This window comes from Callorhinchus milii, unplaced genomic scaffold (genome assembly GCF_018977255.1).
Source record: "Callorhinchus milii isolate IMCB2004 unplaced genomic scaffold, IMCB_Cmil_1.0 Scaffold3, whole genome shotgun sequence".
In the NCBI taxonomy this organism is placed as follows: Eukaryota; Metazoa; Chordata; class Chondrichthyes; order Chimaeriformes; family Callorhinchidae; genus Callorhinchus; species Callorhinchus milii.
The window spans coordinates 23914903-23937522 of NW_024704744.1; the positions used below are offsets into that span (position 1 = coordinate 23914903).

The window sequence follows — 22620 nt, forward strand, 5'->3', positions numbered from 1 at the left end:
CGAGCAGAGGAGTGGGGTAGAAGATTGGACAGATGAGGAGGTGCTAGGACATGGAGGCATTGTTAACAGTGTCCAGCTTCTCTGGTTCATTAATGAGACAAACGTGTAGACATGTCTTCAACCCAAAGAGCAAAAACTGCAACTGGGTGATACAAAAGAACAGATTCTGCAACAACATTACTTTCAACATTTATGATGGGCACGTAATTCTCAAATAAATCTATGTTACGCTTCCCATGATATAATCCAAGTCTCTAATTAAAACTACAGTACAAGTTCAGGTGATTTGGAACTAAAAAAAATTAAGGGGGCAGGAACATCAGAATATCACTTCAGTGCATTGCTCTCAGATACGTGTGAGAAGGCTTCTATAATCACACTCAAATTCAACAACAATTTGCACTTATATAGTGCTATTGAGATCAGCAGAATGACTCATAAGAGAGATTCAGAAGAAGATGGGTTATTTATCAATATCCTTCCAGAATGCCCATCCTAGCTACACATTGTCAAGCTATTTTTTTTAATGAGTCCACTGTCCTGGCCTCAACCACCCTTAATGACAACTTTTCCCATTGTTAATTACCCTCTGGTAAAGAAAAGCTTCCTGGTGTCTGGTCCAGTTTGTAACAAATGCTGCAAGGAAAGAAATACTTTCCCTCAAAAGTGCATGTTCTACTCAAAAAGCATGTTTCAAATACCATGATTTTTATCAACTGCTCTTACTCCGTGTTTTACAAATAATTACCCTATCCTGGTTTTCAAATGATATTTCAGTAAGATTTATGGATAAATAATACCAGCAAGACATTCACTGGATGAAGCCTTTCCTAATGATGGCACCCCCAGTTAAATAATGAAACTCGTATTACACGTGCAGCTTTATCAATGACCTCCGCTACTATTTAACCAAGTCATGTCATAGGTCGCAATAAAAATAAGATGGGATTTAAAATAAACAATGCAAAGCAACTAAGTTAACAATTAGATGGTTAAACCACCTAAGAATAGTTGTGCAGGTGCCTTCTTTTGTAAGACAATTGTATAAATGATAAAAAGGAATACATTAACCTGACAAACAGAAATATGTGAAGTATATTTCCTGAATAAATTGGACGTAAAAAGGTATTTTTTTTAAAAAAAGGAATAAATTTGCTCCCTCTAATTTAACTTTCCTTGGCAGATTGAAGCAGTAAATTGTGGTGTTTTTTCTATATACCCATCTTTTTCAATATAAGGTTTTTTTTTATAAATAAGAAAATTGTAGCAAAGCACTTCACATGAGATGCTATGTGAATGACGGCAGTCAGATTCAGCATTTCTTATTGAGGTACAATCTTTAATCAAATAAATGCTCAATGTATGCTTCATAATCTTGTTTCACATAAAGCCTATCTAACCAACGCAAGTTCTGTATGCAGCAGCCACCAATTTGTTTTATTAACTGTCTCACTCAATTGTAATCAATTAAATGTAGCAACTAGACATGGAAAACAGGCCATGGCTGAAACATGCTCTCACGGTATTGCAAACATGCAATATTTCATGGAAAAACAGATTGAACCAAACACAGGAGGCTATTAGTTAGTTTAGTGTGGGAAGGTATAAGCATATGCAGTTTGCTGATTACATATTGTTACTAATACTAAAGGGTGATGTTGGCAAATTCTCAGAGACAGATGTACTTTTTTCAGATGTGATAAGAATGACACATCCGAGGAGGCCATGGATCCCAGTGTGATGTGAAAGAAAATGAAGCAGGCTACAGTTAACATTAGATTTTTGAGTGAAATCCAACATTGCTGAAGTCATTTCAGGTTGCCTTTGTGACTGCTTCCCTCCCTATAATCTTTTGGACTTGGTAGGTCGACGATTTGAGTTGTCGACTTCTTTGCAATAGTCTCTAAAAGTGTGAGGCTCTGATCATTCAACATGAAGTGCAGTTGTCGTCTTCAGATGAAATACTCCATCAGTGTAGACAAAGCTGTCAAGAAAGCTAACAGAGAAAACTGCAGAGAGGGGCCTTCTTCAACTAGACTTGATCCTGGGCCTGAAGTGTAACTATTGGAGTGGAAAGCCAGTGATGTGATCATTACCTCTCTCCTTACACTATATGTTTCTATTTTCATCTATGTCAGAACATCGCCCTGCTCTTTAACTCTCCATCTTTCGGTAAAGCCACTGTTTTAGACCTGTAAATAATGACTTAGTTACTTACTGCTATTACCCTAATTTCTCATTTTCAGTTATAATATTAACTGCAATTATATATTCCAGATTATTTATGGCAACTTCAAGTTAAATAGAGAACCACAATCTTGACAGATCTACACTGCAGAATTATATACTAAAGATAGCTGCGTGACAGTACACACAGCCTCTGTGCAAATAGGTTCTCAGAGGACTGAACAATATTTGAAAGAAGGGCTCAGTATACTGGGAAGGGAGGAAAGAAGGTCTCACATTAGTATTAATCACTAATTTAGCAAATTGATAAAAATAGACAATGGGAGTCATCATTCTGAGCAGCGTGTTTAGTGCCATTATGAACATTTGTTTCTGTTACTCTATTATTTTTCATTAGTTCTCTTACTCTGTTATTTGCAATAGTTTTGACGTTATGCATAATGGGACATGTAATGTCAGTGCTGCACACCAGCTTGTATAGGGTGTGAAGCAACACAGCAGAGCAGACAAAGACTGATGGAGCCAGGGAGAATACTAGACAGTGAGAGACATAAATCCTGGCACGGAGAGATAGTGAGACAGAGATTGGGTGGGGAGGGGAGAGATAGAGAGACCAGGCATGGATTTCTCCGTATCCTTCACTGTGGTACCCTCCCATGTGAATGAAACAACAGTGGAGAGCCTGACGCCAGGGAGGAGAAAGAAGAGGACGAGGACACACGTCTCTCGGGCCTTGACCTAAAAGAGAGAAAGGAACAATTAATACAGGGTTTGCGTATCTCAGAACAGACTATTTTGACAAGGTGTAACCTGTTGCAAAACCACGTAAGAATCCTACTAAGATTACTGAACAGGATATCCTACATGTGTTCAGGGGTCCAGCAAGTGTAGCTTCCTGCAAAATTACCGGTTCTGAATTTTAAAGGGGCACTATTGTCCTTACAAGACCATTTGCATTTTACAGGGTTGAGAAATAAAACAGTACAATCCAGTCATCTCTCCTGAAGGCCTTGTAGGTAAAGAAGTCACCACCCAGTGAATCCTAGGGCAAACAGTCCCAACTGCCTGTTTCAAGACTCACCATGATCTTGACTTTCTAACTCTTGTTGAGGCTGACCGATCTGGGAAGATGGAACTGCTGTAATGTGGCTCTCCTCCCACTGCTCCATGTAATGACTGTGAGCGTGGGATATCCAGCTCACATACTGTAGGCGTTGTCATGTCTAATTCCAGGAACAGAATGTTTTCAGCCTAAACCAAACAGTGAACACAAAGTTACATTACTCCGATTCTGCTTCTTTCAACTGCTGATAAGGACGAATGACCAATATAATAATAGTTAAGGATGTGAAAAGACCATTCACTCACTGACATTCATCCTTTCAGAACATTAACACCGCATCTAATTGTATTCTGAATAAACCCAGTGTTTCCTTCTATTATGTACTTACTTGGTAAATGATTCCAAATATATAACATATTTTTTTTTCAGATGTTATTTCAAATGTACATTTCACAATCTTTCATGGCTTATTGTGAACTTGACCTCATTAATAAACAATTAATATTATATATTATTATATATTACCTTCATTCCAGACTTTTAAAATTTAACTTTAAATAATCTTTCTTTGCAGCTCATTCTTTTAACCATGGACTCAGTCTTGTTGATCTTTTCTGAAAATCTTTTCTTCTGGTGAGATGGCCATAACTGAACACAGAATTGACTGGCATATTGTTTCCTTAGCTTAACTTCTGTACACTTTTATTCCACCGTTCTGGCTATATAGCAGACTGTCTGAATTTGATGACAATCCGGGTAAAATAATCCACTAGATTTACTCAATTTATGTAGCATTTTAGAACATCCAGAATTTTTCAAATTATTAAATTACAGCCAAAATTTTTAAGCAATTTTTCTGCAACTTCATTTAACAAAGCACAGGAAACAGTCTCAAAAGATGAGACTGAATTCAACAATTTGCCAAATTCTGGACCCTCCAAAAAGTTACATGAACAGAATAAATCTAGACCCAGGTGGAATTTCTGCTCATATTATCCTGTACTTCACTGCCATTTTTTTAAAAAAGTTTTAAAATCCTCTTTAGCTGGTACTAGTGAAAGAACATTTTTTGTGCTCAGTATTGTTGGTTCTATCTGTCTCTAAAGCGCTTTTTTTAAAAAACTTGTAATATCCTTTTAATTTGTTTTAACAAAATTACCATAGTCCTCCCAGAACTTCTAATAATCCTTTACTCTTGTGGGTTTTGTATTTCTAATTAAACTTGAAATTAAATTAAATACAGAAACTCAAATGTAGTTAAGTGCATGAGCATATTCCATGTTTATAGGCTTGTACATATTTCTTCAAGGCACATCCTTAAAAGAGGAGCATTTTCAATGTGTAGTGACCTATCCATCTCCTGATGCACATAATGTGAATTAAAGAAAAACAATTTCCTACAACTGAACCTGAGTTAGTGGAAATCACAGCATTGGTTTGGATGAAGAAGGCCCTTCGACCCATTTGTTCTCATCCTTTCAGAATACCCATCCAATTATCCTATCATAACATCAAGCTATTTCTTAAATGAGCCATGGCATCAACCACTCTTACTGATAACAGGATCCAGTCGTTAATCACTCTTTCGGTGAATAAATACATACTGGTGTCTGTTCTGAACTTGCCCTTTGCAACCCTAAACCTCTGTCCACTCGTTTTACTGTCTTAGTACATCTGAAATATTATTCAGGGTTTATCTTTTCAATCAGATATAAAAGTTTAGACCTCTATACGGTCCACTCTGAGATGTCTCTTTTCAAAACTGAAGAGCTCACATATGCCTAATCATTGCTCATAGCTTATTCCTTTAACACTTGAGGATCATCCTCATTGCTCTCTTCTGCATTGTCTCTAGGATCCGGGCCCTTACGTTGTGGCAAGCAGATTGTATGCAGTACTCTAGGTGCAGCCTAACAAGAGAACTATAAAGCCTGAGTATAACTTCTGGGGACCTAAACTCAACTGATTTTGCAATATAGTCCAGTATCCAATTTGCCTAGTTCATTGCTGCCTTGCACTGTTTTGACATTCGTGCAGATCAGCATGTTACCTTAACATCAGATACCATTTAATAATATAGATACCATTTACAAAGACATCTGAACAATCAAAAGTCTGCATTGATTGGGTTAGTGTTATATGCTCACTTGATACTGAATTTCCTGAGCACTGTTCGTAGCTGGAAAGGGTGTGATCCATGGGATTTCCTGTAGAGTTACCTGCCAAAGCTAGTTCTGCAGAGAAACATTGTGGGATGGAAAAATTACGGTCTACCATAATGTCTGGGGAGATATTTTTCCACATTCAATAGATAGGGGAGCACTTTATTAAAGGTTCTCCCCCATAACATCTTCTGTTAAATTATTTTTAATTGTCACAACTGATGGCCATCAAAGTCCTGATTACTTTTCTACTGTAAGATTCTCAGTCCTGCTTGGTGCTTTCTATAATGTTGCATATGGAAATGAGGATAGATCATACGATGAGACAAGCTGAGCTGGAGAAACAGTAAGATGCTGGACATGATAATTACAGTAAAAGTATCATATTTAGCTGTAATTCTAATATTGGCTTCAAATACTGAATTGAAGCTGATAGAGAATAATCCCATTATAGCACTCTTCAACAGAGCCTTCCTTGTAGAGTCTATTATTAGTGTGACCATATTTTGTAAACCAAATCCAGGGCCACACAAAAGAAATTGAACTCACCACAATTCCTGCTGCTGGTAGTACTGGAGAAGCTTATTGGATTAATGGCTGTATTTCTCTTGATAAGTGAATCTGTTTTCGAATTTATTGTTCTTGCTCAGCTTGTTGCGGAACTCAAGATGGGACACATTTGGCCAGGGACCCATTATCTTATCTGGGGACTGTTCTCAGAAATCAAAGATTTATGGTCATTCTACTATTATGGACCTAGTACACCTGCGTTCTGCACTGGCAAGCTTGCTTCCTGTGCTAAAACAAATACAACTTCCAAGTTGTCAGATAACTCATGATGTCATGCCCTGTACTTCCTCTTTCAATTCTATATCAACCGCTTACCAACATCAACAGTGCAGAGTAAGCTATTAATGACCCACACTCACAAGATCACTCCCCTTTACTTAGATATAAGGTTCTTTCTATTTTCTATTTAATTATGTACAATTTAGTACAGACAAATGCAGAGTATAGAAATGACATATATTTTAATGCAGTTTCAGTTTCCATTTGATGGTCTTCCACCAAAATTACTATTAAATTCCACTCAGATTGCTCTAGCTGTGCTGTAGTTGTTCCACTAACTCAGAGGTTTCCCAGGGCTTTGTTCTGTCTCATACTTCGTTCCCTTCTCTACAACAATGACTTTGCCCACTCATCATCTGACCCCACCTACTCTATATTCCTTTGTACGCACAACCTTCATTCTGCTCTCAATGCAGAGCCAGAATCAGTAAACCATGACCTTGTTTCTTTCAGTTCTTCAAAAACACAGTCGCTTCATGTTATGCCAGTCTAAGCAAACACTCTCATCTCTCATCTTTGACGGTTCACTTTTAATCTATTATCTATTGGCATTCTTGGCCTCTATTACCTTTGATCTCAAACATAATGCTTAAATATCCTCACTGCATAATGCTGCCTTCATGATGCTTGGTGTCCTCTGCTTTTGTCCCTCAGCAAGTCTTAACTCTCCATAAAGTACAAGCCCACATAAGGCTCGGCAGTCCTAATGCTGCAATGGTTATAGCAGAAAGCTCGCCAGTTCAAATTCTGGTCTGAACTGAGTTTGCTGATCTCAACCAGAGCTGCATTCATGGGGAGGCTAAATTGGCTTAACTTTCCCAAGGTTAGTTTAGAGAAACCAGCCAGGGTGCTCCTTATCCCTCTTCTGGTTCATCTATCCTCTAATGGGCATCAGATGGGGAGAGGTCAGACTTGGCTGTGGCCTCCTCTGTGGTCAAGTGGCCTGCTGACACTGATTGCTGTGATTCACTAGTGAACAGTGGCCTAGGGTGAGGTACCAGTGCCCACAAGAATTAAGACTCCAGTAGATGAGACCAAGCAAGGAGCAAAGAAGCACATGCCAGTGGGAGAAAAATTAGATATTATTTTTTGTTAAAAAAAGTTGAATACTACACCCAAATCTGAGCGTTTCTTCTAGCACCTCTCTTGTACACCTCAATAAACTAATTTACATACCTCTTCAGACACACTCTTTAGACATCTGACTTCCTGGTTTAAATAAAACATGGCTATGAGCTGAGTGACAAAGAGATTCTCATGCAGTCTGATTACTCTCCAGTTATTTCTTAAATTAGAGAAGATAACATCAGATAGAAAAAGTACTGTATAAAAAAAAGACACAAGTTAACTTCCAAATGTGTATTACAGCAGTGTACCAACAATACACATGAATAAGGCAGTGTATCTGAATATACAGCTCTATCAAACAGTCATATAAATATTTTGTTCCATTCTATTTATATTGAGAGTTGAATTTAAAGAACAATTGGTTAGATAAAATTAATGCAACAATTCCAGTTTGCAAGATCAAACAGAATTTCTTTCTAGAATCCTGCACACACCAATGTTTTTCAAGTCTTAATTTTGAAGCTGTTTTTGCTGTAAGTTCTTTTAAGAAATTACAGAAAGACAGTCTTAAAATTTAAGATTGAATTCAACAATTTGCCAAATTCTGGATGATCAAAAATGCTACATAAGAGTAGTTAATCTGGAGCCAGTGGGATTTCTTCCCCTTTGTGTCAAAATACGGCCTGATTATATTTGCATTCGTAAAATCCTCAAGCACAGAAATAAAAACATGAAAATTAGGTAGCAGGGTTATTGTTAACAATTTAACAAATGCAATGAAAGGAGAGACACGTTGTTTGTTTCACATGATGCTATTGGCTGAAACTTCTTCCTCCAGGGGTATCATTGTCAGTTTCACTGCGATGCAGTAGAGAACTATTTTACCTACAATGCTCAACAGTGAGTACCAGCAGAACATTTGCCTGGAAGAGAACCTCCAAGAAATAGGAGAACATGTTTTTCAATTTCTTACTAATGTAAATACTGCAAAAAGATGGACAACTTTAATATTAAAGCTTCAAAAATTTTAGCGCACAACAATGGAGTCTAAAATGCAATATTCATGACCAAATGTTTTTAAGACCATAAAGCAGCTAAAAAAGTGTGGAAAGTAAGAGGTGGCTGAAAATGCAAAGCAAAAGTCATCAATGCATCCTTTACTTTCAGTGGAGGAAAAAATCCAAAAGGGGATGGACAGCAAACTGCTGACTTGTGTAATGATCTTTTGCCATCTTTCAGGATTTAAATGATCAGGGTTTTTTAAAATCTCAAAAACGTTAACTGCAGCGGAATGGGAAAATTGCAAGGAAATAGAACTGAAAGGATTAATCTTAACAGAGTCAGCACATAAATGATGGATTGAATGGTATTCCTCTCTGCCATTAATTTCTATGGCTCTATGTGAATCAAAAATAGAAGCTACAATTAATGCAACAATTCCAGTTTGCAAATATTGCATTTTGTACCTCAATGTCATGTAAATTAACAAATTAGTATATATAAAACAAACTCATTTTTGTATTTCATTTTAACTTTATTTTTTCCCCTAACATCCTGATACTCTTTCCATTTCATTGCTTTTCATAATAAATCTATGCTACAAATTGACAAATATAATCCCTATTTGATTGGAATTTGACATAATACAAAATGTAATATTCTTTGAAATATATAAACACGAGTTGAAAGATGGCAATAAAGAATAACACAGAATTTAATATTCTTTGAAATACACAAACATGAGTTGACATATATAAACAAGGATGTAAAACTATGGTATTCTTCTATTAATGATTTATTGGGAGTCAGATGAGCCAGTTGACAGCCTGACTCAGGTCAGTGGCACTACACTCACTTCTGAGTCAGAAGGCTATCTGTTCAAGCTCTTGTTAGAACTTTGAACTAGGTTGACACTCCAATGCATTGCTGGGTATGCTCTGTATTACGGGAGAAGTTGTCCTTCAGATGAAGCATTTAAACTGAGGCCCCGTCTGCTTGTTAAGGTGGACACTGAAGCTCTCATAGCACTTTTGAAAAAAGAACTGAGTTTTCCCAGTGTCCTGGCCAGCAATTCTCCAGATACAATTGGTTATTCACTTCATAGCTGTCTGTGGGACTTTGCTGTGCACAAACTGCCTCCTGTGTTTGCTTCCAAAATAAAGTCGCTACATATACAGTAAGTTCTGTAAAGCGATTTGAGATGTCCTTCCAATGTGAAAGGTGCTGATTCAAATGCAAGGATTATTCTAAACCTCAACAGCTTGCAACATACATCTATTCTTGTTTATTGTGTTATGGTATTGTTACATCTTGGCTCAACAGTGTTCAATCAAATATAATACGCTGTGGAAATAAATAAGACAGATTTTCTGTAGTGATCCTTTAAACAGAGTTAAATAGTCTGCTGACTTACACAGATCCAAAAATGTCACTGCTTTATCCTGGCTTTGATTACATCCTTTTATGATCACACTGAGCACCTACACTCATTAAGATTAATTAGTTAAAGGGAAATTACCGTACCATATCTCATCATAGAGTGAATTGACCTGCCAGTCACAATAACAGATTTAAATTCAGGAAATGAACTGGAAATTAGATTTCTGATCATTCTTATTTTCCGTTCTTAGGATAAATCTGTTTTTTTAACTTGTTATTCTCACAGCCCACGACAGAGGGAGTTGTTACATAAGGCAATACACAATGCACATTTTTATTATAACTAATGTTCTCCATTAGACATTATGTTTAACCATTATTAACTCCATAGTTCCTGATCATTCAAAAATTTAAGCACTGTGAAATGAAAGCCTACTTTTGTACCAATTATCAGCATCAAATACTTCCAGATCAGTACAGTATAGCCAGATACAAAAGAAGATTTTGCCTAACAATGTGATTTATCCCAATCTCAGAAAATCAACCTCGCAGTGGTCCAATATTTGCTGTACAGATGTACAGCACTGCGAGCCACTGCGAGGATCCTAATTTAAATGTATGATTTCTCACAGGAATTTGAAAGAGCTGGATTATATCCCTCCTCAATCTTCTTTTCTCCAAATAAAATAAATTTGGATCTTTGACTCCCTCCTTGAAACAGTCCTGGAATCTTTATGCTTGTTCTGTTACAATCCTCTTTTCGAATCTATCAAACTCTTTGAAAGTTAAGTTTCCAAAAATGACATTGAAACAAGATTAGAATAACTTAGTTTGACTTCGAGACAAATGCCCTCCAGATGCAATTGTCACTTTGATTTGCTTTGTTGATAGTAACTTCACACTGAAATTATAACAAGAGAAATAACAATAGTGTGAAAGGATCATTAATGTAATGAGCGGAAAAAAATCCCATTAGTATTGGAATTTTACACCTCATTGTCATGTCTGCATAGAATTTGCAGTGTTTCTGAAAGGAACTCTGGATATATTACTTTTGCTACTTGACTTTGGGATCTAATTCGCAGTATTTCCTAACTAGAAGTCCCCAGAGAATTCTGTTTGACCTACTGAGAACATTGCTCCATAAGTATATTCTGTCAGAGTGCAATTTTGATGGGTTAGAGTATTTCCAGTCTTTAAAAGGAGCCCCTATTTGTTTGACTTAGATTTGACATTATGGAATCCTGTTTAGAACATTGCATAATAGGCCCCCTTTATGTTATTGAAATGAACATTAAGTGCTATACACAAGGGAGTATAAGTGGAAACTACCACAGCCGTTTGCAGCGCTGGAAAGAGCTGAATTGCACTGGAAATTGCACGCTATCCTCCCTCATCCACCTTAGTGGGTCTGCACTCGCATGGTTCGAGCCCTACTTAACCAACCTCCATTTCATTTCGGCAAATGGTTTCTCCTCCCGCCCCCACCCAGTCACCTACGGGTACCCCAGGGCTCTATTCTTGACCCTCTTCTTTTCCTTATCTACATGGTCCCTCTGAGTGATGTCATCCGCAGAAACGGGGCAAACGTCCACATGTACACAAATCTACTTTGTCTCCTCCAGTATCAATTCCAGGTTCGCCGATGTTCTATCAGCTTGTCTGGCAGACATCAAGGCTTGGATGAGTGTAAGCTTCCTGCAGCTGAATATGGATAAGATGGAAGCCATACTCGTTGGCTCCTGTCAATGTCTTCACTCCTGCGGATCTGAACTCCTCAACGTGCCTGAGCTCTCCCTCACACTCACCGAACCAGTGTGCAATCTATGCATCTGGTTCGACCCCCAGCTGTCCTTCCTTCCCCACATCCAGTCCCTGACCAGGACTTCTTTCCTCCACCTCTGCCACATTGCCCACCTCTAACCGTACCTTACCCCAAATGCAGCCGAAACCCTCGTGCATGCGTCTGTCATCTCCCGCCTGGATTACTCAAATGCACTCCTCACCGGTCTCCCCAGCTTCATTATTCAAAAGATCCAGCTCATTCAGAAATCTGCCGCCCACATACTGACCCGAACCAAACTCCATACCCACATCTCACCAGCTCTGACCAGGAGCCACTGGCTCTCCATCACCAAACGGATCAACTTCAAGATCCTCACTCTCGCGTTCACTCCCTGGCACTTCCCTACCTCTCTGACCTCCTCACTCCATAATCCACCACTCGGCAACTCTGCTTGACTGGAACCAGCCTCCTGCTCGTCCCTCACGTCCTACCCCACCCACCATGCTTGCTAAAAGGAAAAGCACATCACATACTCTTAACAAGCTGACAGACTCTGGTTCGGTTTCAATTGCTGAGCTGTGGTGATGATCCTTGCAGTAATTTGATAGTTTAATTGCATTGCACTGATTAGGTATTCAGATTTCCACATTGCCCTCTGGTATTCTGAGAGGTCACCATAACATTTAGATTTTCCAAAGAACAGCATGTCTTTGCAACAGAAAAATCTATTTAGCGCAGAGTCTTATTTTTATGGAATTATATTTTCAAAATAGATGCAAGCAACCTCCTTACCCACTATAGGATAAAAATTCCACCTAGGTCTGGATCTATTTTCTTACCATTTCAGAGCGTCCACATTTTGGCAATTTGGTGAATCAGTCTTAACTTTGAAACCGGTTCTCTGTTGTTCGTAGAAGAACTTACAAAAAAATGATTTGAAAAGTACAGCTCTGGTTAAGAATTTACCAAATTGTGGAATCTCTGGAATGCTACGAAAACAAGAATAAATGTAGACCCTGGGAAGAATTTCTTCCCCAATAAGAGCAAATGGAAAACGGTAAAAATGCAAACAGATCATAAATCATTTCACATGGATTTTAAGTCCACATTAGTATGTTTTTTCTGTAAGTATCCCTGTATGCCTGTTTTTTGATCTTTTGATTCATACAATGTATGACTCCGGCCACTAGAGAGCATTAAAGTATAAGAACCGGTGCTTAGTAATTAGTCTCAAGTCACCAAAAAATGTTTTAAACAGAAATATGTTTTTCTTTGAAAGCATAACGTGTACGGAACGCTTGATAGCATTTCATTTAAAAACATTTCATCCCAGACTTTAAATTAGGGGTTTCTAATTAACTTAAGACTTTTTTTGGTCAGCAGGATATCTGACATATATGGAAACACGTCACCAGGCCTCACCTATACCTTTCTATTCCCTTCTGCCTAATGTATGCACCAAATTTCCACTATCATATGTTGCTGCTTTTTGCTTTAACCGTATCTTTTGGCACTGAATTCCACATTCTCACCACTCTCTGTGAATCATTTCTTCCTAAATACCCTTTTAGATAAATTACTGTCAATCTTGTGTTTATGCCCCTGGTTTTGGACTCCCCAAATAGTGGAAATAATAATAAATTCCTTGCATTTGATGTTGTCCCTTATCATATCTTTGTCCGCTTCTCAGGATATAGCGTAAAGTGAATTGACTGTATATATTTTGTGGGCAAAACGTGGCAGCCAATTCACTCATCCCAGGTAAATCTTCACTATATACTCTCTAATGCTACAAATATCCTTTCTATACTATCCCAAACAGAACTACGCTGAAGGTTTAAGATGAATGTAATATTACTTCCCTATTTTTGTACTCTATTCCTCTGGACATAAAACCAAGAACTCTACTTGCATTGTTTGATCTTGTCCACCTGTGCTGCTACTTTTAGCAACTTGTTAATATGAAGCCCTGGATCCCTTTGTTCCTCCATTTAGGTTCATCCCATCCAGGATATAGTTGGGTTTTACATTCTTGCTACCATAGAGAATCACTCTACAAGTCCCTCTATTAATTTTTACCTGCCAATTACGGATGGAATACTGCTGGCCATTTGGACTGTGCACATTCGGGATAACATGTTGATATCATGGTTAGTCATATGAGAACCCCTGATGTTTTCTGTCAATTTCTCAGATCAACACCGTGGTTACATTTCCTGCATGTTGCCATTTGTTTCCTATTGTTAATTATTTATTTCCCTAATCCTCTTCACTGTGACTTGGTTCTCATCCCAACCCCACATTCTTTCACCGAAGCCGCTCTTTGTCCCCAGTTACTCATGCACCTTATCCTTCAGCACCAGCAGCACTCTTGTGTCCAGAGGAGGTTGTCACCATCTTTTCGGGTGGGTTTTCATTCCTCCTCCCAAGGCAACATCATTAAACAGAGGAAGAAAAATGATCTGCTCTGTTCCCTCTCTAGATACAGCAAGTTATTTGAGGTGCTATTCTTCAGTTGAGGTCCATATCAAGAAAGGAAAATTGTGACTCAGAAACAGCCTAAAATACTTGAGCTAACACATGACTGTCAATGTCAAGCTCCTGTGGCTGATTTAGATTCTGACCCAATCTATTTGTCTGGTTCTGAAATATCATGTAATTTAAGCAGGGCATTAAATGCAGGCCTGATTTTTGGAAAAGGTCTTGGGACATAACAAGTTAAAATATTGATACAGTATGAAATAGAGGCTGCATTAATTCCAGTTCAACAACAACAAAATTACATTTGTATAGTGCCTTTCACATCGGGAGGACGTCCCAAGACCCTGGACAGTCTGTGTTTCGGACCCTAGTTGGGGGTCGGGATCGGGGAGAGTGGAGGGCAGGGGGGGAGCAGGGTGATCGAAGGCACGATCGAAGAGGAGAGTCTTGAGATGAGTCTTGAAGGAGGCAAAGGAGGGGGCGAGCAGAGGGACTGCAGGATGGAATTCCAGAGGGTGGGGGGAGTGTGGCTGAAGCACTGCCGACCGGCCAATGGTGACACGGGCAAGGCAGGGGACGGGAGCCCGCTGATCGGAGGGAGCAGGCAGGTTGGTAGGGGGTTACCAGACAATGTCCAGAGCTGTTTGCAATGATTATCTTATCCTACATCAGGAGACAGTTGATATCCGGAACATGGCTTGATCAGAAAAATACCAAGGCACAGTCTAAATCAAAATCAATAGTAACCTCATTTTATTTTACAGCACATATTGATTGTCCAAAGAAGCTATGTGTCAGATCAGAAACCCTTAGTCAGGCGTCACACTAATCAGGGCCACACTGAATCAATCCCATATCAGTCACTTTTTGGAAGATTCAAATGGGGATGTTTAAAAAGGAGGCGATGACAGACAGACAGACAGACAGACAAGTAAACATATTAAGGGATAAGGAGGAAAGGTTAGGACATGGAATCAAAAGTCTGCCATAACCTAATAGAATGCCAGACAGCCGAGCCTGAAAGGGACAAATGCCAACTCTTTCCTATTCTTATAGAATCAAGTCCCATCTAATTCACTATATCAACTTAAATTGAAGCACCCCTTATTTTTAAAGTTAGTTTTATTTCAAATTGTTACTTTTTTTCTTTTTTGTCAATTTTCTCCAAGTTTTAGCAATCGAACAAGGTAGCACAGGTCAGGGCCCAAAGAGTAATTTCAGAACAGACACTGGGAAGAATTTCTTTACCCAATGGGTAATTAACCACTGGAATGTGCTTACCAGGAAGGGTGGTTGAGACCAGAATGCTGGACTCATTTTAGAAACAGGTTGATGCTGTAATGGGAGGACAGATGGCAGAGTTGATGCTCTGGAAAGATGACATCTTGTGATCTATTTTTCATAACCCCACGCAGATAAATTCATATTTTACAATGGGCGGTTAGGAATCCTGGTGCAGATTCATACATTACCTGGGTACCTTAGCATAGTAAAGTGCTGAAATGTTTCTGTATTTCTTTCACATGTACAGTGAAAACTGTATGATCGACAGAAAGCATCAAGAAATAGGAGTCTGAACAGTCGAAACCTAACCTTCAATAGCGGCAAACAATTGTCGATTTAATGTTCATCTTGAACAACTTGCAGTATAACTTTTACAGGATAGAATTACACAGAAAATGTATTTTGTAAACTGCAAACAGCACACAGTGTTCGGGAGGTCCATGGTCCCTTTTATCGTAAAAATAAAAATAACTAGATGATCTATTTTCTGTTCTCTCTTTTCAGATAACTCGATTGAAAAATACTTTAATCCCTTTAAAGGGACTAGAATTTAAAAGCTTGGATGCAATAATTATTACTGGTATGCAAACAAATCACATTTTTATTTGATGTTGAAAGAGGCAATATTAATGCATAATATGGTCGTGAATTGAATCTCCATCGTAAAAGATAATTTTGCACTCTTCTTATTTTTTTGCCAGCTACTGATGCATTAATAAGGCTGTATATGAGCCATGTATATTGGTCTCACAAGGCATGCTAATGTTTTAGCATGTGCTTTATTGCTTACCCGGTATCTGGGATGAATGCCCATCGCCATAGCAACTCTAGCATACTGGCTGATCGGACGCTTGTAGCCGACTGCAGACATTGGCCTCCTCTTCATCTGGTGACTATTGAAAAGAATGGAGAATATGTAACAGGATGGCAATGAAGGGAAATGACAGTTCAAATTGTTTAACACTCTGAAACTCTGACCCCCATGAACTTTAAAGAAGGCCTTGCATTGTTAGGCTGTCACAAAACTTGTAACAATAGCACTATCCACAAGATCCGGAGCTGTAAATATGTTTACATTGTGAAGTTACCCACTATAAAGAGCTTTGTGTACTAAATGGCTCAGTACCACACACTGGTGCATTTAAACCATTGCGTTTTCAATTTTGCAGCATATTATCAACATGTTGGTAACCTCAGTTATCTGGTTCACTGGCTCCTCACTTTCCTGTTTGTTGCTTCCAGTTACAGATTACACAGAGTCTGTGAATGCAACAATACGTGATGTGCGGTCTCTGATATAGGTCACTCCTGACACTAATAACTCTGCAGTGCTGCTCACTTTTCTATCAGTGCGTGCTTTAAGGTACCCCTCTCAATCTACATGTCTCAATTTACTTATAGAATAGAATTGGATTAAGGGCAATATTTTGCACCAATTTGGGATTTTTTTTCCTCTTTTTATGTCAATATTCTTCCGATTTCTGCTTCTGTGAGAAGCAAGGAAGCCACGAAGTGCATAACACTCACTTTTGAGCAGGCACCAGAGGCAGGAACTTCCACTGATCTTCTTCAGAGTCAAAACACAGGCGGTTCATGATCTTGTTTTTCTCTTCAGGTGGGATAAAATTTTCAATGATCAGGTATCTGAATAAGACAAATGCATCAGATGAGCTAGCTGATCTGTCCCCCATATGCCGTATAGTCTGTTACATCTCTTCTATCAGTTGAAGTTATTATGCTGGGCTCCACAATAACAGCTGTAAAGTACTTCAATAAATTCCGCCTGCAGTAAATGAGGAAAGCTACTCTGGTGCGTGCGGCTATGGATTCAAATCCCACAACCAAGCCTCCAGGCTGTTGACTCATAAGTGTAACAGTTGACTAACTGCAGGCCTGCTCACCAAAATGAGTAATGACTGACTCCAACCAGTTTATCGATCAATATGTGTGAGATGAATTAATGAATGTGACCAGGTATGTGTCCTCTGAAACACTTACCTGTTTTTCCAGATGGAAAATGGTGATATATAGAAATTGGGGATAATCACCAGTGTGACTGGTAAAGCATTTCTTTTCATCATCACGCTTAAGCATGGTGATGAGTTCTCACATTTGTCAGACACCGGCTGACGGAAAAAAACACTCTCTTATAATAATCCTTGCATTCTCTTGTTATTGAATAGATGCTGGGTAACACCACTGAAAAGATGTTCTATGCCAATACTACAGGTACAAAAATGCCTCCCACCCTGCTATTCTCTGGGGAATTACTTGTCAAAAGGTAAATTAACTGAAGACTTGACACTTACTTGAGTTTGAGCTCTCGTGTCAGTTCGTTCTGGGTGTGCTCAAGGTCCTGTCTCTCCCTGACGTGTTCATCTTGCAGATCCTGGATCTCAGCCTTCACAGACTGGAGCTTGGAGAAAATCTGCACTCAGAGAATGAGTACCGTGACCAGAGAGAGAGACAACAATCATTTCTCACCAGCATGAACTGGTGTACTGTATGATAATCCAACCACATTTTAAAAGCAAAGCATTGTGACAGGTGTTAACAGATCGTGCATTATTGTCAAATGCAAATTGCACAGATTATCAGATGCAGTTTAGAGTATTATTTTTTGACTTTCTGACTAAACAGCTAATAAGAAATTTATAAGTAAACTTCTGTCACTTAACTTCACAGATAAAAAAATATTTAATGGATGATAAAAGTAGAAATAATGGGATCAATTTGCAGCATTTCGTATGAAGAATCTTGTCAGAATCTCTGTCGACCCACAGGAACTGTGCTAGAGAAGTAGATTGAGTTGTGTTGACATAAGTAACTGGAAGGACTACCTACTTGTGGCCTTCTTTTGTGTTGTTAAAGGTTGTAGAAGAATATCACAAAGTAGAACATGTATAGAACATTAGAACCCTCAGTCATTCAAAGCCTTAGTTACCTGCTGTTCCTTTGATACAACTGTGGTGATCTAACACCAATACTTGTAGTATAGTGTTTGGGAGAGGCCAGCCTGCTCTCAACTAACCTGCTCCCAATCGTAAGGTATGCATGCAGAGCTCTGCTAACATGTGTCAAATGCCAGTAAGTTTTTAATAAGATTAAAAATAATGGTTCAGTGGATATCTGATGGTTTTAAAACTCACCATTATTTGGTCCAGGTTTGTGCTCAAGAACTAGTAAACATTATTGTGTGACTTAAAGAAACGTTGAGTTTTAATATTGTCTTTAATCATGGGGTGAATGATGGGATTTACCAATCTGCAGTGTCATTCACTTATGTTCCCTTGATTTCCAGCAATGAGGAACGGGTTATGAAACCAGGAATTGGTTGGTACTGAATACTACCATTGTACTATTGAGTCGTGGTGTTGGTTCTACTGACAAAAACGTACAAAGTACTATTTTGTCAGTAGTACCAACACTGCTGACAAAGTCCATGTAAGTATGAAATCAGGATCTGACTTGGGATGGCACTAGATCATCATTCTCCGTTGAAAGCAGAACTGTTGATAGGTTTATCTTATTCCCAGAAAGAAAGGAACATTTGTAAGCAAAGGTCAAGTGACTAATTTCTTCGGATGATGCAGTGGATGGATGGTTTGTCCTGCTACATTGGCGAATGCGAACAATGTTTGAGTATTTCAATCACAAGCCAGATGTACTGCTGAAGAGCCATTGCTGCTCCCACAAAGGAAAATCTCTTCCAGTATATTTTAAATACAGTTTTTAAAAATACAAATTACCTCAATCCTTAAGCAGCAATTATTCTTCATTACAATTCAAACAAACTTTTAAAACAAATAAGACATTGCACTCATCTGGCCGGGGTGGCTCTATTACTAGCCTTCGTGGTGTCTGGCTCTCTATTGCCAGACTCGACCCTGCCAGGCTCTCTACTGCCAGGCTCTATACTGCCAGGCTCTGTACAACCAGCCTCTGTACTGACAGCCTCTGTACTACACTCTGTATTAGCAGTGAAATCTGTGACAGTGAGCCTATTATTAATGCCCTTCTATAAGCTTCTGCCTCTGAATCGGGATCAGACATTGGCATGGATGTGGAAATGCATTGTTCTCCTGGTGCAGCATAGAATCAGAGGCAATATATTCTGCTTTAATAAAAATGGAAGTGACTATTTCTTAAGAGCACATACATTAATTTAACAAAACCGTCAGCAGTAAAATCACTTATTAGCTCAACCGTATTTTAAACTTATTATCATCATCTAATTTATTGCTGACATATTCTGCCTGAGGTACGTACAGTGCTGCTTTGAAACTTACTGCAGTGCTTCCAAATCATCGAGGCCATAAGTCAGGAAGAGTTCACAGTTTATTCATATTCTACCCTAAATGTCCAATGCTAGGAAGTGGCTTAGGAAGAATGGTTAAATCTGATGGAAGCAACTTAACATTATATACATGTTAAACAAACAGCCACTTATAAAGATGATGGATGACAGGCAGCGCCAAGATATAAATCTCCCAGATTTCTGTTGCTTGGGAGAAGAGGAATTAAAAATTGCTGACCGGTTTGTTTTTGGTCAGGTCAGCACTTAGTTAGAATCATAGAATTTGCACGCAATGAAGACACCACTTAGCATTAACTGCACAAGTGAAAAGGGGATATATCTCGAGGGATACTCCATCCATTGCACCTTGCCCTTCCCCACTATATATTCTGTGAAGGAAGCCACTCTCTAATGGCTAAGAGATCATACTCACCAGTGAATTAGCCTGCAAAATACAAAGTCACTATACTTTACAATAAATCCTGTGAAGAGCTTTGAGATGTCCTCCTGATATAAAATGATGTGAAATATGCCGTATCAAATGCAAGGGCTTTTATTATTAATAAGAATTCTCAGCACACATGGACAAAATGCGGGTAATGAATAGCCACACCGGTGGATGAGTTGACATCAGTTAAGATTCAATGGTCCCCACCTTCCGTGCAATTTCTGCGATTCTAACTGATTTACTCCCTCAAAGTCCTATAATAGTACAAAGCATAATTCGGCATACAAACAGGCTGTTTATCCCAACTAGGCTGTTTATACCACACACATGCCTCCACCCCTCATAATCCCCTCCCCTATACCCCTCTATTCCCTTTTCCTTCACAGATGAATCAAGTTTCATTTTAAATACGTTGATGCTTTTTGCTTCATCCACAGCTTCTGGCAGTGATTCCCACATTGTCACACTCTCTGCATGAAGAAGTTTCACCTGACCTCCCTCTTAGATCTGCTATCATATTTATGCCCCCTTGTTTTGGACTCACCAACAATGCTGTTAATGACCATCTTACCAAACTCTTCCATAATTAGAAATACCTCAATCAAGTCCCCTGTCAATCATTTCCAGAGAGAAAAGCTCCGACCTGTCCAATCTTTCTTGATAGCTTATGTATATACAGGCTGAATCAGACATCCTTACTCATAGAATTTTTAATTATTAATTATGCTCTTTTTTAAAGACAACATTCGTAGAGAGTGTGTAGCAATTACAGACAATGTCCTTTGTCACGGTGTTGATACATGTACCTATCTACATGGAAAGCAGTTTGAACGTCTCACAAAGACCTCTGAGTAAGGACTTTTGATTCACCCTGTATAATGATAAGAATATGAAAGAAAGTATTAAAATCATGGCTTACTTTTTTCCTCACCTTTTTCAGCTTTTTGGTTTTGACTTCTACCTCTTGCTGCAGCGAGGTGTAAGTTCCCTTGAGCTCCATGGTCTCTTCATCCTGAACAAGCACCCTCTGCTGCATTTCTCTCTCTTTCCGTTTCTGTTCAAAGCACAACAACCACAGGTAAACCTGATGCATTTTTCACCCTTTTGTGTGCAATGTAATTTTTTTAAAAAAATGGAATTAATTTTTACATCATTATTGGAAGCTTCAATGAAATTTCAAATTCTCGATTCTTGAGCATGTTTTCAAACAACAACAACAACTTGCATTTATATAGCGTCCTTCATGCAGGTTAGCATCTTGGAGCACTTAATACTGGCGGGGCCCGAGCTGGGGGGGAGAGAGGAGGTGACCGTAAGCACGGTTAAAGAGGAAGGTCTTTAGACGTGATGTGAGAAAGGGGAAGGAGGGGTATGGCTGAAGGATTGACGGACAGAGTTCTGAAGTTTCACGGTGTAGTGGCTGAAAGTATGGCCGATGATGGATGAGGAATAGGCAGGAGGCCGGGTGGAGACAATAAGTCGTGAATAAGCAGGTCGGAGAGGTAGGGATGTGCCAGGGCATGAAAGGATTTGTAGAAGAGTGTGAAAAATGCTTGAAATATAAGAAAATAAAAGTTTGGAGAATGTCTCAAAGCCATTCACAGGATTTTACTCTAAAGTGCAGTGATTGTATATAGTAGGTGAGTGCGGCAACCAATTTCTATACAGAAGCATCTCACAAACAACCATGAAGTGAATGATACATTTTATTCGGGGAAATGTTGGTCAATACACCAGGAGAAACTCTCTTCTCTTTTCAGTAGAAGCCATGGGATCTTTAACATCCACCTGAACAGATTAACATCTCAGACAAAACAGCTCTCCCCCAGCACTGCATTGGAGTGTTCAAAGTAAATTCAAAGTCCCAAGGTGGGGCTTCATCCCACAATCTTTTGATTTAGAGTGATATCCACTGAGCCAGGCTGACACCTATTTGCCACACAAAGCAAAACTGTCTTCTTTTGGTGCAAGAAATGTTACAGTTTTCATGAACATGTTCAGAATAAAATTGTTAATTGAAGCATCAGGAACTCCTCTACCTCAAAAATGCCCTGAGGGAAAATGAAACAACACGTTTCACTGACATGAATCCTCATTTGCTACCTAAGTCAAGTGGAAAATGTATTTCACATCACTGCAAATAACATAAATTTAATAGCAAATAATTGGAATTGAATAAGATTGGTGGTACTGTAAGCAAAGGTGTATTCATTTCAGGTTTTATATTCTCCTCCAGAAAAGGTGTATTGTATTGGCAAGAGGCAGTTCTCAATGAGATTCATTCCTAGGCACTTAGTATTTCAGAGGAACATTAATGCATTCATGAGAAAGAAAGGAATAAAGAGGAGAATAGGAAGGGTGGAAGCTTAATGATGCATTTGATATAGTGTTTTTCACGTCTTTCAGACATCTCAAAGCGCTTCACAGAATATGCTGTAAAGTGAATTGACCGTATATTTGTGGGCGAACGCGGCAGCCAATTGCGCACAGCAGTGTCCCACAAACAGTCGTGGATTGAAAATGACCAATTTATTATTGTTTTTGTTTTGGAGGAATTATTATTAGTCATGTGGAGTAAGGAAACTTGCCCAAGGTTACGCCCTGCTTGGAATTGAA

General features: G+C 38.8%; 1 protein-coding gene across 2 annotated transcripts in view; it reads right to left on the reverse strand.

The window, feature by feature from the left end:
• Positions 1-1352: 1352 nt before the first annotated feature.
• LOC103183145 (kinesin-like protein KIF3C) overlaps positions 1353-22620 on the reverse strand; it is a 112124-nt gene continuing 90856 nt past the window's right edge. Inside the window, exons 4-9 of one of the 2 annotated variants that reach the window (XM_007900459.2) lie at positions 20936-21058; positions 17569-17687; positions 16787-16903; positions 16050-16152; positions 3269-3438; positions 1353-2925 (exon numbers count right to left, since the gene is read on the reverse strand). In XM_007900459.2, coding sequence (XP_007898650.1) covers positions 2826-2925; positions 3269-3438; positions 16050-16152; positions 16787-16903; positions 17569-17687; positions 20936-21058 — 732 coding nt within the window. In that variant the 3' untranslated portion in view covers positions 1353-2825. Of the gene's footprint in view, positions 2926-3268; positions 3439-16049; positions 16153-16786; positions 16904-17568; positions 17688-20923; positions 21059-22620 lie in introns of both variants that reach the window. The other variant, XM_042333486.1, reaches the window with a different exon arrangement.